General features: G+C 40.2%; 2 protein-coding genes across 2 annotated transcripts; one reads left to right on the forward strand and one right to left on the reverse strand.

Annotated features, from left to right (window-relative positions):
* Window positions 1-4378: 4378 nt before the first annotated feature.
* LOC129367271 (dnaJ homolog subfamily A member 3, mitochondrial-like) lies at window positions 4379-10169 on the forward strand. Its single transcript, XM_055041595.1, has 12 exons — window positions 4379-4601; window positions 5602-5738; window positions 5861-5944; window positions 6076-6285; window positions 7511-7663; window positions 7779-7926; window positions 8118-8182; window positions 8531-8659; window positions 8969-9084; window positions 9325-9419; window positions 9568-9696; window positions 9799-10169. Exons 1-11 carry the CDS (start codon window positions 4397-4399, stop codon window positions 9681-9683), a joined length of 1458 nt encoding a protein of 485 aa, XP_054897570.1. The 5' UTR covers window positions 4379-4396; the 3' UTR covers window positions 9684-9696; window positions 9799-10169.
* Window positions 10170-10546: 377 nt separating this feature from the next.
* On the reverse strand, window positions 10547-11586 carry tmem187 (transmembrane protein 187). Its single transcript, XM_055041604.1, has one exon. It carries the CDS (start codon window positions 11530-11532, stop codon window positions 10747-10749), a length of 786 nt encoding a protein of 261 aa, XP_054897579.1. The 5' UTR covers window positions 11533-11586; the 3' UTR covers window positions 10547-10746.
* Window positions 11587-18316: the final 6730 nt, after the last annotated feature.

The following is an 18316-nucleotide window of genomic DNA, read 5'->3' on the forward strand; positions in this document are numbered from 1 at the left end:
GGAAACAACACCTCCAGAGTTTTTTCTGCCGCAGCAGTTTGAGTCGTTTAAACAGCGCTGCGTCTTTACAGTTCTTCTCGAACTGAAACTGCTTCGTAGCAAATAAAACGCTCTTACATGTGTTATCATCTGTATGTCAGGATTCTACTTCATGTTTCAACACACGACGTCATATGTGTTTGAATATCACCACATCCTAGGCTTGTATAACCAAATGAAAACAATCTGATTGGTCGTCGCACTTTCCCAGCATTCCCATAGTGAGGTGACTCATCATAGGAAATTCCTTATCTAATTAGAAAACAGACCACCTACATGCAGCTAGGAAGACAGTAATTCTGATGGGAAACAATGTTATTTCATTTAGAGTGCGCTCGTTTAAGACAAAATAGAGAAAATCCACTGTTTTAAGGAAGGAATTAGAAGAACTGTGAAACATAATTTTAAGGGTTTTGAAAAATGGAGACCATGTCAGTTTCATAGAACCTCTTTAGTATCTGCTAAGGTTTATTTTATTTTACAACTTGTCCTAAAATATACTGATAAAAGCGACAGTAAACTGGGTCAGATTTCACTGACCCAGCTAGAAATGTTACTTGGGCTCAAACAAATAAAATGGAAAAACTGTTTTTTCTTTTTAAATGTTGTTTTTCTCAGGTCAAAGTTTATGCAAATCTAAGCCACATCTGCCTTATTAGCATAGATTTTTATGAAAAGCATTTAAAATGAATGTATATTAAATGTTTTCCTTGCTAATTTCCAGCATTCCCCAAACCATGCATCCCTTTCCTGCAACAACACAAAATCATACAAAGAGTATTTTTGGTCTATTTTCTTGTGCAAATATCTAAGTGCACCTGAAATAAGACAAAGTTAACTGAAAAATAACTTTTCAGCAGAATTAATGAGCTTGTATTAAGTCATTAATTACTTAATATTGCTGAAAAACTACTGCTTCCACTGGCAGATAAATTGACTTATTTTTCCATATGATAAATGAAATTATCTGCCAGTGGAACTAGAACGTTTTAATTAACGTTAAAGAATTATTGACTTCAAACAAGCTCCCGTTCTTGCTGAAGTGTCACTTGTACGTTAGTTTTGTCTCATTTCAAGTGTACTAAAACATTTAGCACTGGGAACCAGACCAAATAAATACTTGGGAGTATTATGTGTTTGATATGCGGAGGCCCACACGACACACTGATTGCAGTAATTCTGAGAGAGCGCTCAGTAATACAGTAGCTCGGCCTGTTACCATAACAGGCAGCTCATCTCCACAACAGAGAGGAGTGTGGAGTGTCACGCTGGACATGGTTTGACATTTTGCTCCTTCTCACTGATGATATATGCGCTTTGCCCTGCGGGACGTTCGCTTTCCACTAGTCTGTGAGACGACTCCGTTGTTGTCACATGGGCATGCGCGCACAAAAGCCGCATAATAGAGATTAAAAGAAAGCATGTGTTCCCGTCTTCTTTGAAACTTATTTGTGATATATTTATGAACGTCACAGTGGCTGTGGGGGCTAAGTGGGATCCACATCAGTGGGAAAACTTGTGACTCTGTGACCAAGGTTTAACTATTGCACCCACTGCACCCACTATTGGTTCCCCTGGGAAAAAAATATGTTGAGATGAAAACGTCTTACAAGATCACAGCTATACTCTTCGCAGTGGTATTCCTTTAAAATACTGATAAAAATTCACTTGAAATTGCCTAGAATATGCAAATTGTTTGTCACAGAGGGTTTGATGACAGGATTTATGGTGAAAGATCTGAAATGCTGTGGGTCCGTTGGCTACCCAAAAGCTGGAGGAATCTTGATGGCATCGTGAATCTGTTGCAATAACATAGAATGTTATATGTGAAAGATGCATTGAATCAATTTTATGCTGTACTTTTTATATGATTAATACAAGAATTGAAGTTACGACTGTAAATATATTTTAGGTATTTCTGCACACAGTTTATGTTAAAGTACCTGTACACAAAAAAGAAGGAGAGATTGAATTTGTTTCATTTTAAACACCCAAATTTGCAGTTGGCCGTATTTTTGCGATTAAATATTAATTAATTTGTAGCTATTTTTTATTAGACTATTATCTAGCAGTCATTCCTGTTATATACTAATTTGCATTCCACTATTTCTTAGGATTTTAAGTTCTTTTTTTAAAATCTTGTGTAATAAAAAATAACATAGGAGCAAGATACATTTTGGAGTTAAATGTTAAGACATTTTCTATTTTAACCCATGATATTCATGTATGACAGCTGTGCTGGTGTTTGACAATGGTTCAGGCATAATGAGCTTCACAGCCTCAAAACAGTAATGGCAGCAACAAGCATAAAATAAGCTGCCTTAAAACAACACAATGTGTCTTTGAATGTTTAAATGTGTTCGTGTTAAACTGGGGAAGTGGGTGTATGACCTTGACTTGACCTCTTTACCAGCTCACTTGACCTCCGACCTTCCACCTACATGGTTTCAGATTTTAAAAAGCTAGAAACCGACAACTTGTTGCTGTCACTGCTAACTGATTATAGAAATGATCCCACTCAGATGAGCATTTCTTTGAATCTAAGTGTGCTATTCTTAATAACTGTTCAGTATTTAGGCAGTATTTTGATTTTGTTATATTTTATCTGGTGAGAATTTCCACTTGGTGCTGGTACATGTCAGTTTTGCCACTGAAAGACAATAAAGCACATTGTCGTCCAGTCTGGTCTATAGAATAGCTTCATAGCTTCACAAGAATTTCTTTCTTGCCTTACAGAAAGAAATGAGGTTAGAACAGGGCTCTAATCTGTCTGGAGCTTTTTTACATGGAGATTGAGAGTTCTCCTTGTGCATGTGTGGGTTAACTCCAGGGACTCCGGCTTCCTTCTGCAGTCCAAAAACATAGTTTCTCTTAAGAGTGAATGTGTTGGTTGGTTGGTTGACTGACTGGTGGGTTGATTGTCCTTTATGTTCTGGCGACAGGTGATCCACTAGCATGTGCACCTTGTCTGCACCCTACGTGGGTATAAACAATGGAGGAATGATTATATACTATATTTACTCTTACACTTAGACTCAAATAACTTGGATGCTAGTCTGGAATTTGTTTTGAAGACGACTGGGACTGACAGGAAAGTCACGAGGCAAGAAGAGACAAAAACAGAGTTGAGTGAGGCATACTAACATCCATTCAACACTTTCTTGTAAAATGTCCAGAATGTGTTTTGGACCTGATCGTAAGCCTTGATCTTTGTTTTTTCCCCTAAGATCCCAACCACTGACACATCAAATAACTGGCTGTCTTTCCCTTGTGTTGTTAAGTAAATATAGCAGAGCGGGATAACTCTAGTACGTAACCTCCATTCTACGTTTTTTCCCCCTGCTGGATAGTTGGTTTTAATACAAAATTACCACCCAAACTAAAGAGTTTAACATAAATATTTAAGTGAAATGCAAACTCAATCTAAATTAACCTACTTTCAGTGATATTTATTTTCCTGAACAGATGACTTTTGTTGACCATTAAGACTATAAACCTGAATTGTCATTATTATTTTTTTTTTTTTTCATTTTTCAATATCAAACACACAATGCATTTTTATTAAAGAGAACCACTCAACAACAGACTTTTTTTTAAAAGAAGGAAACATTATTTTAAGTATTAGGTAACATAGCATTGTTTATTTCTCAAATTTTATTCTACAGTATGGCTTTCTGATGCACAATTTCCAGCTGCCTTTTAAAAAAGTTGAACAACAGTCCATGACTGTCGGTTCTCTGTGACGCTGCAGCAAAAGCAGGATCTTCCTCTGGTGGACGCCGCAGTCTTTAACTGAGCGCCTGTCAGCTCAACATCGCCATCTGGCGATCATAGGAAGAAGCGCTGGATTCTTTTTTTAAATGTAAAACTTCATCCATTCGGTCATTATTCATAATGTTGGCGTTCCTCAACAAAGAAAAAAAAAAAAAAAAAAAAAAACAACAACAACAATTGCTTCAAATTCAAAAATACTTTATTAATCCCAAAGTAAGATGTTATTAATTATTATTAATTAATTATTATTGTTATCAACTTTTGTAAGCGATTCGCTATGAATATATGACATCAATTAAAGGTTTTCACGGAAGTCAACTAAACAAGCGAAATTTTATTTATTTTAATTAATCAGGTGATTTGACCTCAACGTCATCAATAATTGTACTAATACTGCAACAGTTACAACAACGTATTTTTGATAAAACTCGGTGGACTTTCTAAGTGGGATTTGTGTATTTATTTAATTTAACCACATTTAGTTCAGTTTAATTTTCAAATATTTAATTTTGAAAGGCAATTTCCGTTTCAGCCTACCACGCATGCGCTCTCCTGTTCACCAACAGCGGCAGTGACGACAATAATGGCGTGCTGTGCTAGCCGGTTGACAACACGCCTGTTGGGAGTTTCTGTTTCACCCGGGCCTTTCTCCGGGCGCCTCCTGGTTGCCCCAAGCAGACATGAGAAGGCTCTCCACCCGGCGGTCTGTCACCCTCACCGGGGACGGATAGCGGTCAGCCTGAGCTCCTGGGCTCCCGGTGGCGTGGTGACATTGAGGGCTCTGCCAGGTGAGAGGAGTTACCTAACTCCAAACAGGACAGTGAGAGCCTGACAGCACAGCAGCGCGTCTTCTGCGGTCCGTAAAGCCCGCAGGCTGCTGTAACATCCAGCTGCTCTGGGTCTAAAAAGCTAAGAAGTGTTCAGCCGCTTCTGTTAGGTTAGCTGACCTTGGTGTGGGGATGATGCAACAACTGTTGCAAAAGTTTTTGGAGACGGGCAGAAAACCAAAGGGTCTACTCTGGGGGTCGTCTAATTCTTCTGGGATGTTACAAAGCGGACTATAAAAGCACTGTTGCTTAATTTGAAATCAAAATCTAAGCAGTGATGTGTACAAAAGATCCTCCAGGATGTTGGAGAGCATGCTGCCATGACATTGTGTCTGAAAATGCCACTTATTTGCATGAAACCACTTGCTGTGGCAGCATAGAAATGCATATAACGAGCAGAAGCAAGAAGAAAAGCAGCTGTAAAAGGGCCTAAATCATTGTATAAATTATGGTCAGCAACATTTCTGCCAAACATTTCAAGGTTTCCCCCAGAAAACATGCTTGTCATGGTAGTTGGGCGGCTCAGCACTCCTTCATCCAGCAGCCTGCCATGTTTATGAGTTACAAATGTTGAAAATATCACTTGATAATTATGTCAAGTTTTTGGAAGATTGGAAGAACACCAACCAGAAAGTCTTTAAAAATGCCAACATTGAAAAAACATTAATAAATAATAAGCAATGCTAAGCCTGGTGGGGTCACAAATAAAGTCTGATGGCCCACCAGGCTTATAATACACTGAGGGAAACTTGCATTTAAGTGAATTCAATTCCCTTATATATAATAACTTGATTTGAAGTTCTGTTCAACTTCTGTTTGTTTAACTTCTGTTCTTGGGAGTGGGCATGTCACCTTTATGGATTTGTATTTAGTAGTATAGCTACACTATGTTTTGGTCAGTCTAACACACATTTCCATCAGCTTTATAGTGTTCAATCCTTTTGTTCCCTTTTCCCGACAGGAGTGAAATGCCCCCATGGCATCACCTGTCACTCCTTCCACTCCAGCTGCAGACTCCCAAACAAAGAGGACTTCTATGAGATCTTGGGTGTCACTCGCACTGCTTCACAGAAAGAGATCAAGAAGGCTTACTATCAGGTCCAAGACACATTGAGATGTTTCTTCAACCCAGAACTGACTTTTATTCCTAATCTTAACATATTTAAATGTTTGGTTCTTTTTTGTTTGTTTTTTTGTGTGTGTGCTTTCCCTTCATCCAGTTGGCTAAAAAGTACCATCCAGACACAAACCCAGATGACCCGGAGGCAAAAGAGAAGTTTGCAAAGCTGGCTGAAGCCTATGAGGTGCAAAACCGTTTGTTTTTCTTTTATCCTGTGACTTTAAAGTGTTGGGGAATTAGTTTTGAAATTCAGTCATTCAAAGGGGATCTGTCAGTATTTTGGTTCAGCTTAGCTAACTGATTTGTTTTCTATAGGTGCTGAGCGATGAGGTGAAGAGAAAACAGTACGACACGTACGGAGCTGCGGCCTTCGACCCGAACCGAGCTGGAGCGGGCCAGCAGCAGTACTACCGAGCGGGAGGGTCCACCGTAGACCCCGAAGAGCTCTTTAGGAAGATTTTTGGAGATTTTCGGGGGGCCATGGGCTTTGGAGACTTCAGCAACTTGTTCGACCAGCCACCTGAGGTAATACTGGAGTTATCAAGCTCATTTTAATTTATCTCCAATAAATTAAAATGCTTATTGCCCACAGGCTTAACTCAAGGGAAGCCATTTTGTTCATTGAGGTACTAGTTGGGATACAAAACTTTAGATAATTTAATTGTTTTCAAGTAAATGTTTTTGTGCATTTTTTATTTTATTTTGCAAAAGTACAAGCTTAGTTTCATTACACCTGTAACACATTTTCACATACGTGGGAGATTAAATTTTTATTTTGAAAGAAGAGGCATCTTTATTGCAACCCTGCTGTCTAATCCAGACATATGAGGAAAACGGGAGATTGTTGTGAAACACAAACAATATATTTCTTCAGATTTAAAGGAGCAGCATCGTGCAAAATCGACTGTTTTGAGCTTTACTTCAAATATTAACATTATATTATAACATCATGTTGTGATATTATTCCCTCATTAAAAACATCCCTGGATTCTTTTATGCATCTTTGCGAAATCCTTTAATCTCCCATGGCCTACCAGTCAGCTGTGCAAAACACCTGGGTGGACCTCGCTCTGCCTTCCAGGAACGAAGGTCCTCCTCGGAGCTGCACTTTCTGAGCTTCTGTCTCATTGAGCAGCCCTCCTCCAGCTGAACTCCTCCAGACTAGCCAGCAGCAGTTAGCAAACACCTGGTGGAACTGTGCATCTGCTGAGCTCATTGTAGGAGCTGCTTCTCAGAGCAGCGCTGGTAAAAAATATTGTTGGAGGGTTTATGGGTGAACCATGTTCCTGATGGTAGAGATGGTAGAGCAGGAGTTTCTTAAAGAGACAGTGGCCTAATTTCAAAGCGATAAATTAGGAAGTAAAATTTCTTCTAAGTCATATTTGATATATACAGCTTTTATATAGCAACTGAAGGCAACATAGTTACTTGATAATGCTGTAAAATAACTGGAAGATGCATAGTACTGCCCCTCTATGCCACGCTACAGCTTTTGCTAAAATATGTAAATGAGCAGATACCATCAAAATCCTTCCAGGACAGCAGCACTTTAAATATTTTAACAAAAAATATTTTTAGTTTGAGTTCAAAAATGTATGCTAGTTAACTTGTGAGTTTTATAATGACTTCTTTTCAGACCCACTGTCCCAACTCAAACTTGGAAGTCCTTTTTTGAAAAACATCAATCCATGTTCTTGAAGCATGCACTTTACATTGATTAACGTCCATCACATGCTGTTTTCCTCCGCAGTATGTGATGGACCTCACGTTTTTCGAGGCAGCGAAGGGGGCGAGTAAGCAGCTGAGTGTGAACCTCGAAGAGGACTGCCCTCGATGTGGCGGCAGGGGCAGCGAGCCGGGCACCCGGGTGTCTCAGTGCGGCTACTGCCACGGCTCCGGAGTGGTTCGTTTCACACCCGTTCTCTCTCTCCGTCTCCTCGGATCGGATCCTCAACGAGGAACCCATTCTTTATACAGGCAGTCGGAGTTTTTCCATCTGTCTCCCCGTCCCCACGCAGGAGTCGGTCAACACGGGACCCTTTATGATGCGCAGCACGTGCCGACGGTGCGGCGGGAGAGGGACCATCATCATCACGCCCTGCGCGCTGTGCCGAGGGTCGGGCCAAACCAAGAGGAACCAGAGCGTGATGGTGCCGGTGCCGGCAGGTGGGTTTTCACATTCTGAAGAGGGATAAGTATAAAATCTGCATCAGCTGCTTCTAAAGTTGGTTGTATGCAGAATTGTGACTGGTGTTGAATTCATCTCGTCTGGTGTTAATATGGAAGCCTTTTAATCTTGAATTAATTAATTAATCGTAATTGTGTTTGTTTGGTTTTTTGTTTGTTTGTTTTTGCAGGTGTGGAAAATGGCCAGACAGTGCGCTTGGCTGTAGGGTCCAAAGAAATCCTTATTACATTTAGGGTAAGTATTGAAAGTTGAAATGCCTACCCTCCAGTGTATGTGTGTGTGTGTGTGTATATATATATATATATATATATATATATATATATATTTTTTTTTTTTTTTTTTTTTGGGCTATTGCGAGTTTACTACAAACATTTAGCAAAAATAGACAAAAAACATTGGCTTTAAGTGACTGACTCCCACCTGCAGGTGGCAATATTTCTGATTTCTACTACACTGCTGCTTCAGCCTTAAGTGACATAAAGTTAAAAGATCAAGAACAATCAATGCAAACCATATTGCGTATCAAAATCAAGCGGTAAATTTGATCTCTGTTTGGACGTTTTGTGGATTCCAAACTTGCAGGTCCAGGGAAGCTCGGTATTTAAACGGAATGGATTCGACATCCACTCCGACGCTTTCATCTCCATAGCCCAGGCCATCCTGGGAGGAACAGCCACAACACCGGGCCTGCATGACACCATCAGAATAGCGGTGAGTAAACCCACAAAGATGGACCTCAACTATTTGTTAAAAAACAAAATTAGGGGTTAACCGATTTATAGCGACTGTCTCGCCACATTTAGTGGCATTTCAGACAAAAAAGAATTGGTGTTGGCCAGAATCGGAATCGGCAGGTGGGCTTTTTATAGATCAGCGATCGGCCAGAAAATTACAATCAGTGCACTGCTACAAAAAAAATTAAATGACGAAATAAAACAGAAGTTGTTTATGACTTCATTTGTAGCTGAACTGCTTGGTGTTGTCTATTTAATCACACAAACTGCTGCTTTGTGTCCTCAGATCCCTTCTGGCTGTCAGAGTGATCAGGTGATCCGCTTACAGGGCAAAGGCATTCGGAGGATGAACAGCTACAGTTATGGAGATCATTACGTTCACATCAAGATTAAAGTACCAACGTAAGACCCACACTTTTACCTCTCGGTTGAAACCTAAATCTGCTTGGGTGTAAATACATTTGGAAGTAACTGTTTATTATTTCCTACTTGTTTAATCACGTGTTTCTTAGGTTCAGTTATTTATAAATGGCTGAACTATTTCATCTCTATTTTCTGAACATATGAATAAATGGATCATTAACACCCTGTTAGTGTTCGAAGACATCCCGGTGTGAATTTGTTGTTTCCTTTATACCACAGGAAGTTATCTCGACGGCAGCGGTCTTTGTTGCTAAGCTACGCAGAGGAGGAGTCGGATGTTCAGGGGTCGGTCAACGGTGTCAACCCTACAGCAGGTCTGGAAGACGGTTCCCATCTTTTTGAGATTTTTGGCAGAAATGTATTTTTCCTTTTTTTTTTTTTCTAAAAATGACCCCCAGATGCTGGAGTGTAATTTAGATCTGTCATTTTGGCCGCGGCTGATAAAATGCCTTCTTTGTCCAGGAGGGGGCAGCAGCACCTCAGACTCCAGCACAAAGTCGACATCTGAGGAGGAGACGCAGGACAAACAGAAGGAGGAAGGAGGCTTCTTTTCCAAGCTAAAGAAAATGTTTAGCTAACACTCAGCTGCAGGTCAGCTAGTTAAACTCCCAACTATTCTCCTGACGCATGACGGACATGACAAGTGTTATCATAATGCGCTTTATTCTTCTACTCTGAATTCTAATTTTGCAGATAGCATGAAGGAAGAAAACAAACCTACTCCTCCTGGCTGGTCCTCCACGTCTCTTCCTGGGGAAATGAAGCAAAGGAAAAGCTGGCTCCTGCGGCGTTTGTTGCCGTAGACACACATACTGGTGTATATTTAAAAGCCGAGGTTGGAGAACCAGCAGGGTTCATCCACACACCCTCTGACCCTTCACTACAGGCAGAGGGTGGCTGAGGAACTCAAGATCTGCTGAAACAAAGCAGAGACAGCAGACTGTTGTCTGAGTGGAGCAGTTTGAAAGATGGAAACAGTCAAACCAGACAAAACTCAATGAGCAAAGAAGGCACTAACTGATGGAAGCTGGATAAGAATAAACGACGTAAATGGATTCTAATAAGCATTGTTTTCATTTATTTTACGGCACTTCAGTGAAACGCTAGTTTAAAAAAAAAGAAAAGTTGGTAAAGGGTTAAGAGGATGTTGCGATGACTTCCTGAAGGTGGAGTTTCAGAAAAGCAGGAGCTTCTTAAAGACAGAGGCCCAATTTGAAGGCGCTAGATTATGAAGTCAACTGTCTTTTTAATCAGGTTTGATAAGCGCAGCATTCTTGATTGTGCTATAAAATAACACCATGAGGCTGGAAAACATGATGCTACTACTGAACCTCTAAACTGAAAGGGTGAAAATAAGACTGCACAGGACTTTATACCATGCAAAGAAAAAGCAACATGAAACAAATGGTAATGCAGTTAAACAATACACAAAGACAAAATGTCAAATTAGAACTTTTATTAGAAATGGGATCTCCTGAGGATTAATGTAGTCCAGAGGAAGGTTTTACAGGAATGCTAAACTTAAGGCCACACATCATTGGATCGGTGTATATATGACTTTTATTTTAAATTAAATTCCTTCTGCATTTGATGGCTAGCTGTTCATACAGGTCCAGTCCCAGATGAGAGTGATTTTCCTGATCACCTCTGCCGTGCTGCAGTCTCTCTCAGCGCCTTGTCTGTTAACGCAGTCAGGAAGCAGAAGCTGTAGTGGAACTGCAGCACGTCACACACTTTGGACCAGAAGTGTCCCGTGAGACTCTGGAAGACCCGGTACCGAGCGAGCCAGTGATCCAGCAGCTTCAGCGCCACGAACCCCACACAGGACAGCACAGCCAGCAGGAGGTAGCCCGCTGTGCGGCTGTCTCCGCGCGCCACCTGCACGCGGACTCCTCTGTACAACGCCAGCGCGACGTGACAGCCCAACGCCACCTCAAAGCCGCGCTCGTGCGCGAGCGCCAAGCCGTAACTGGCGACGGAGCAGAGCTCGAGCGCCGCCGCGCGCGATGCGCGCCACTTCCCAGGCGCGCGTTCTACGTAATCGATCCACACGGGGACCCACGCGAAGATGGGTAAGGTGAGCCACTGGTCCAGCACCGCGGGGGCGCGCCGCAGCGTTGCCAGGCGCGTCCATTGGACTGGCGCGTAGAAGACGGCCATGAGGGCGAAGACCTGTCTGAAGTAGCAGCTTTGCTCCGTTTCCGCTCCGCCTGTGCGCCAGAGCAGCCAGTACAGGCCCAAGAAGATGTAGGCCACGTTCACCGAACAGTTGAACGGCATCGCCAACCACGCAGGCATGTTCTCAGCCCTTCTTTCTGCGTAATGTTCGTACGTCAGGTCCACTTCAACCTCACCGAACAGGTTCGTGTTCACCAAAGCGACACAGAATATGAGCGGTACCGTCACATGCAGCAGAGCCGACCTCATCCTGCTCCAGCAGTTACAACCGACTGGGGAGAAAGTGGACTGAAGTAGCGAGCTTTCTGGGTCAAAAGCCTGAGCGTTGTTTATTTCCGGGTTTGAAAAGCGCGTGTTTTGGTTTGAGGTTTTCCATTGGTCGCTTTTTCGCTCGTGCTGCCAGCCGGACCCCCCTCCCCCCTCCCTCTTTCTCCACCTGTCATTTTGTTGAGTCTGCAAAAGTGAATGCAGTCACACATTGATTCTCGATTATACTTTAGAAAACAATGTGCAGGAATCCTCGATGATCATAATCATCATATTTTCAAAAACTGAATGGGAAGTCGGATATATATATATATATATATATATATATATATATATATATATATATATATATATATATATTTGAAAATGCATAAAAAGCATAACATTATAATAAAGAAAACTAAAAAACCATTTTTACTCACATGTTGAGTCTAATTTAAGATGTTCAGAGATGGCCAAAGATTTGAATACAAACACACACAATAAAACATGAATGCGTATTTGGTTAATCTAATATATTTTCTGTAAAATCTAAACATGCTCCGTTTTTCCTTCATTCCCTAAAAGGTTCATAATATATTGAGTTGGGATGTAAACCACTCAGACATGACATGACAATCTGCTTAGTAACAGTGTTTTCATCTCCTGTTTGCTGAAACTCATCAAGCCACGAACGACATAATAATGATAATAATAATAATAATAATAATAATGATAATAATAAAGTGTAGCATTAAAACTGGACAACAGGTGGCAGCATTTAGCCAGCCATCACTCATCTTCATTCATCCCTGCAACACCACTGACCAGAATGCTGACAGAAGCTCAGGCTTTCTGTTGGATGTGTTTAACCAGACCACAAACCTTTGGCCACAACTAAAGCTTTACCAAGACGAAGTGGATTTATTCATGCAAATAGGACTAGAAGTGAAGCAAGAAGAAGAAGATATGGGTGCACACAGATTATGCCGATAGGTTTTATTATGGACAGTTCAAACTTTCATCCTGTTTTTGTTTTTGAAAACATGATATATTGTGATCTCAAATTGAAATTCTAGAAATATGTTTTATGTCTTAGGTTTTTGAGCTTGTGTAAATAAATAAATTAAAAAATATATATATTCTGCCTGCATAGAACATCCAATAGTTATGAGCATAATGGAACAAAAGGCAACTTTTTATCATTAAAAAAAAGAGAAAAGAAAAAAAAATACAAAAAAGGTTTGCACGTTGCTGCAACAGCTTGATGCTGTGGGTCAGTGTGCGTTGTGTCACCGCCACTCATTAACCTAATCCAGGCCTCATTGCTGCAAATTGTTTGAAACATTCGCTAAAAACAATGAACTTCAAGCTGTCTGTTCAAGCAAACAAACGCAAACAACTTGCCAAAAGAATTCTGGAAGCAACTCAGCCTTCATGGAGTGAGTCACACACCACTGCAAAAATAAACATAGCAATGAACTGATGTGTTGTTCATATCTGATATATGAGAGGACCCATGCATGACTTGCGGCAAGAAACGCTGCTCTTGCAATTGATGCGTTGTTGGCAAGCTGGTGTTGATCATAATTAGGTTTCACTTTGCTTTTTTTCTAAATCGGAGCAGGTTATTCTTTCCCAATCCCAAATCTTGTCGTCCAGTCAAAGTCCCCCACCCAATGAGCTTAAACAGACACGTGTGGGAGAGCCGAGCAGCCAAAGCGTCAGAGGCTAAGGCACTGGAAAACGTTTGAGTCCTGCTCTCTGAAGCACAACACGAAGAGTCAGACGTTACATCAGTTCTTTGTCAGTTCACAATCAAAAGTAAAAACAAAAATCCGATTGAAGCTGAAGAAAATAACCTACATATATATATAATTATTGTGGATTCACAGTTCACGTAGAGCAGCTTAAGCGTATTTCTATCTTTGTAAGGTCTTCAAAACTGTGCTAATCGACCAGATTTCCCAGTTATTATGACGTCATGATAACCATAATTTACTCGTTCATGGTTTGCAATATTCCATGATGAATGATTTACTATATGCTGTGGTATTTTCTCTAACTCCTTTCTTTGTTTGCGTTGGGACAAAGCCTTGTTTTGTATTAATCAACATTATTTTCTCTCTGAACTCAGGTTTAAAAATTAAGAGAACAGAGATTAAATATTTAGTCATGAGCATGAAAACCTCACAATCACAATCTCATTTCAAGTAACGGTTTCAGTCATTGAAAGTTTAAAAATAGATGTTCAGCTAAAGCACTTTGTAAAAAAATATAGTAAAGAACTGTTTAATGATCACCAGCTGGGTAAACGTAGAAATGACGTGGCTCATATTTGTCAGAAATTATTTACTGTTGCGCCTCAAAACAATAATTTTAACTAAACTATAGAATTGCTGCAAATGTTACAACCAAAGACTGCTGTTGTTTCTATCAAACGAACAAGCTCGTTCATGCGACCAGTCATTAAAAATCAAGGCAGTGACGGATGTAAACAGTTACACGAGATGCATTAATATTTCAGTGTTCATCATGGATCAGCCATCAGAGGAGACGTTGGTTGAATTATTTACCTTCCTCTATCTGCCCATTTTCTGTCTGAGTGGTGTGGATGGAGGCCGACGAAGGAGAGCCACAGGAACGCAAAGATGTCGATGTTGGCTAATATTAGCATTTTGGCTCATGAGAACAGCAAATAGCATCAGGTGTTTCCAAATGCTGGCTAATAACATACTAGATCATCAGAAGATAAGTCTAACTTCAAGGTAGAAGACAATGTTTGATTTTAATAGAAAAATGTCAATAACAGGATCATTTTTTCAAGGAGTTATTATAATAAAGGTTCATTCAAGAGTCCTAATGGACTTTTTGTTGTTTATTAGCACACAAAAGACTGTAGTGCAGAATTAATATTGTAGTCTTTTCATGAGGTAACTTAAATGTTGTGTATCTTCATTTCAGCTCCCAGTTTTTAATGAAAAGCATCAGCCCTCAATGAGGAAAAAGTCCACAATCTTTGTGAACATTATACATCCAATGTCTGCTTTGCAAGGCCAAAAGTTAAGTATTCGCCAAACACATTCACATTCATATGCTTCTGACACTGAAGTAAAGCTGGAGGGACGGGGGGGACCAAAACCTTTGCAAAATCAGAAAGTGGACGACTTTTGTCCAAGACAGCAAGACTTCACCAAGGTCAATAAAAGCCAATTAAACTCTGGCCAGAACAAGCAACTTAAAGACCTCATTTAACCTTGTCTTGCAATTAATGCCAAAAGTTAAACAACCTTTCACCTATACAAACAGAGAAAAGCTCCTGCCTGCCAATCAAGTGTGACTGACGTGTGGTTGCTGGGAGTAACTGGGAAACCTGAAATGGCATCATGGGGAGGTCTGATTGATTTTTTTTTCTTCAGCCGCACAAGTAAAGGAAGCTCACATCTTCTCACGGTTCAATACAAAAGGTTAAAAACAGAGTGTGCTGGGTAATTGGACTTTTAGGGTACTCCTGTGCCACTGTGCTACTATTGCACGCTCATAGGCAATTATTTTTGAGAATAAGAATACATAGAAAGAGAAAAGGAACGAGGCCACACAATGTAGCCACCTATTTATGGCAGGAAGCTCTGTCTGCATTTATGTTCATTGGCGTTTAGTCTGGAGGACCCCCCAGGCTTAATGGCAACACACTCTTAACAACAAGCCTAGTTTACTAGAGCTGCTACATACCTGCTTATAAATGAATTTTGTTTCACATACAGAGCATTAAGTCAGGGATTTTGTTTGATTTGTTCTCTGTGGGTTCTCATGTGTTTTAATAAAGACTTTTGAAGGTCATGGGTCTTGGTGTCGTGCCAAAATATGAACCAAAGGGGGTTATTTGGTTGTTTTCCATAATCAGAACTTTATTCATGATCAAAATAAGGTGATTTCTTCCTTCTCTTGAGAATAATGAATAATGGGACAATACTGAATGTTTTTGGTATGGGCTCTGCTTTCTACTCCAACTCTTGTTTGAGTTGTAAAAACAAAATGTAGGTGGGTGATCAGGGCACGATTTGTACTGCAACCTCGCATTAATAGAGTCATTATGTATCGAATGACACTTAAAGACAGCAAGTTTTTCAGCTAGGTGAAACCCATAATATCTGCTATAATGTAGAAGTGTGGGCAGATCTGAAAAGGTCTATGTGGATGAGACGGCTTGCAAACTTCACGCAGTTCCACCAGTTCTGTCAGGAGGAATGGGCCAGAACTTCAGCAAACTACTGTGAGACATTTTTGGGAGGAAACCCAAAATATTTGACAAAGTCGTACAGTTCAAAAGCAAAGCTACCAAATACTGAGGACATGTCTATAAACTTCTGATTTTAAAGACGTTCGTACACAAAACTCTAACATATTCTTTCTTTCATCATTGAGGCATTTAACAAAAGAAGCAATTCTGGTCATTCTTATTGACCTAACCAACAGGAGTTTGGTCTGATTCAACTTTAGATGGAAAAAAAAAAGATATCAACATACACAAACTTCTGGTTTCGACTGTACCAAAAAATAAGTGTTGGCCTGCCCAAAACTGAAGAGTTAAAATCAGAATATTTTACACAAAAGTAACTTTTTTTTTCTTTTTCTAACTAAATATACTTCCTCAGTGTTTTTTTTTTTTTTTTTTTGCATGCCCATGGAATCATAGAAAAAACATCCCGGTATCATTAATTTTAGTTGACGGCTGTATGGCGTCTCCTGCATAAAGACAGAGAGTTTTGATAGGAGACTTTGTGTCTCCTATCAAAACACAAAAGACCCAAAGTCTCCTATCAAAACACAAAAGTAAACCAGAGCAACATTAATTTTCCTGAGATGCATGAAGGCACCATGACGGAGCGCATCCATGTTTTTGTAGGACTTGGGTTTTACCTGAGACAAAAGACCATTAAGCCATTGATCCGGATTTTAAAGGCCTGACCTTTTCGGTGTTATAAAAAGTAACCTTCCGGGTTCTAATCTTAAACAACCACTGCCGATGTCTCTTACATGCGTGGTTTAGAAATGCAGAAGCAAAGGTAAGAATGAGCGATCCAAATCCGATTAGCTAATGATTCACGCCGTAGCTGTGAATCATAAAACGCCCAGAATGGAACGTTTTATGTGGGCAGATCTGAAAAGCCCAGAATGGAAACCCGTAATCACAAAGGATAAATCTGCTCCACGCAGCAGGCCAACTCTGATATTTATTTCCAGTCCGGTACGTTTTAGTTGCACGCGTGTGTGCACAAGTGTAAGGCGAAAGGGTAACATTGGTCTGAGCCTGTTTCCCATTTCCCCTCAATCAGGGGAACCTCTCATCCAATTTCACCCTTCCCCTTCCTTCCACCCCCATTTTCAGCTAATTATGGATCCAGATCACTACCACATGCATGTAGGCTGACACTGATGTGTGTGTATGCGTGTGTGGGTGGGTGGTGTGTGTGTTTGTGTACATGAATGTGTATTTATTCTCATCTCAAGAGGTCAAGGAGATGTTCTTTACCTCTTCAGCTATTAAAAGGTTGACCCCAGATTCAGTATCAGATCACCAGATTGCTAAATGTTTTCCACATGGCCTTTTCATATATTTCCACAATCCTCCTCCTCCTCTTCCTCCTCTCGCCCTGCCACAGAAACACAATGACACTCAAATGGATGACCTCATAACTGGTAATGCTTTTTCAGAGATCCCTCAAATGCATCACACGGACTGATAGGCTGTTTGCGTTCAGCCAAGCTACCAACTGGCCTTCCTGCATAGAGGTTTGAGGTTTCTTTGGCTGACTTCGGGGCCTGGAGTGAACAGAATAGGATATCTGGGGGAAATCAGCGCCGGGTGGATGATTATTGCAGAGACCAGCGCTCTGTTCCAGGAGAAAAAAAAACTGAACAAGAGCAGAAATAAATTGTAACTCGATGTGGTTTGTCTTTGCATGCAAAACAAATTCTGTTAAACAGTTTCGAGCCGCTATAGCCAAGTAACGACATTTCGTTGTCAAGATTCACCTTGTGTTTTTTTGTACAATGACAATAAAGGAAGTCTAAGACTACAAGTTCTGAAAGCAGCGGGTTCTGACAGGGGTTGTCGCAACATACATCAGTTAAGAATACCTTTCTCCTTTTTGCCAACACAATAGATGAGACAGCACTTAGTTATAATGTTAAATAATGTCAATAACTGTACAATATATTTTACTTATGCTATAAATTTGCCCCTTATTGTACAGCCTGTGTTCTGATGTCAGTTTGTCAGTTCTGCTGCCCCTGGTGGTGGTATTCTGTAGCTTCAACTAGCGGACCTTTTTTTAGCGGCAGCACATATATGCTACTCCACAGAACCAACTGTGAATGTGAACACAGTTGGTTATTTTTGTTTTTATACAACTCTGTATTATGTTCTAGTATTTTAAGGAGGTTGGCTTGAGTTATAAAGCCGTGCTAACGATGCCAGTGCTAATTGTGACGCTAACTGCTAGCACGCGGCTAGTTAGAAAGCGAGAAGGCCAGTTTAGCTCATTGTTTTTGTTGTATTTGTGAATGTGCATTTTATATTATTTCTATGAAGACTGTTATAAATAGCGTAAGTATCTGAAATATAATATATTTACAATTCATTGATAATATATATATATATATATATATATATATATATATATATATATATATATATATATATTTGCACCCCCAGAAGGTTATTTATTGTATTTATTTTACGTCTTTTTAATGTTTGTCATGGTGTTTAGGTTGTAAGTATATT

This window comes from Poeciliopsis prolifica, unplaced genomic scaffold (genome assembly GCF_027474105.1).
Source record: "Poeciliopsis prolifica strain line A6 unplaced genomic scaffold, Auburn_PproV2 SCAFFOLD016, whole genome shotgun sequence".
In the NCBI taxonomy this organism is placed as follows: Eukaryota; Metazoa; Chordata; class Actinopteri; order Cyprinodontiformes; family Poeciliidae; genus Poeciliopsis; species Poeciliopsis prolifica.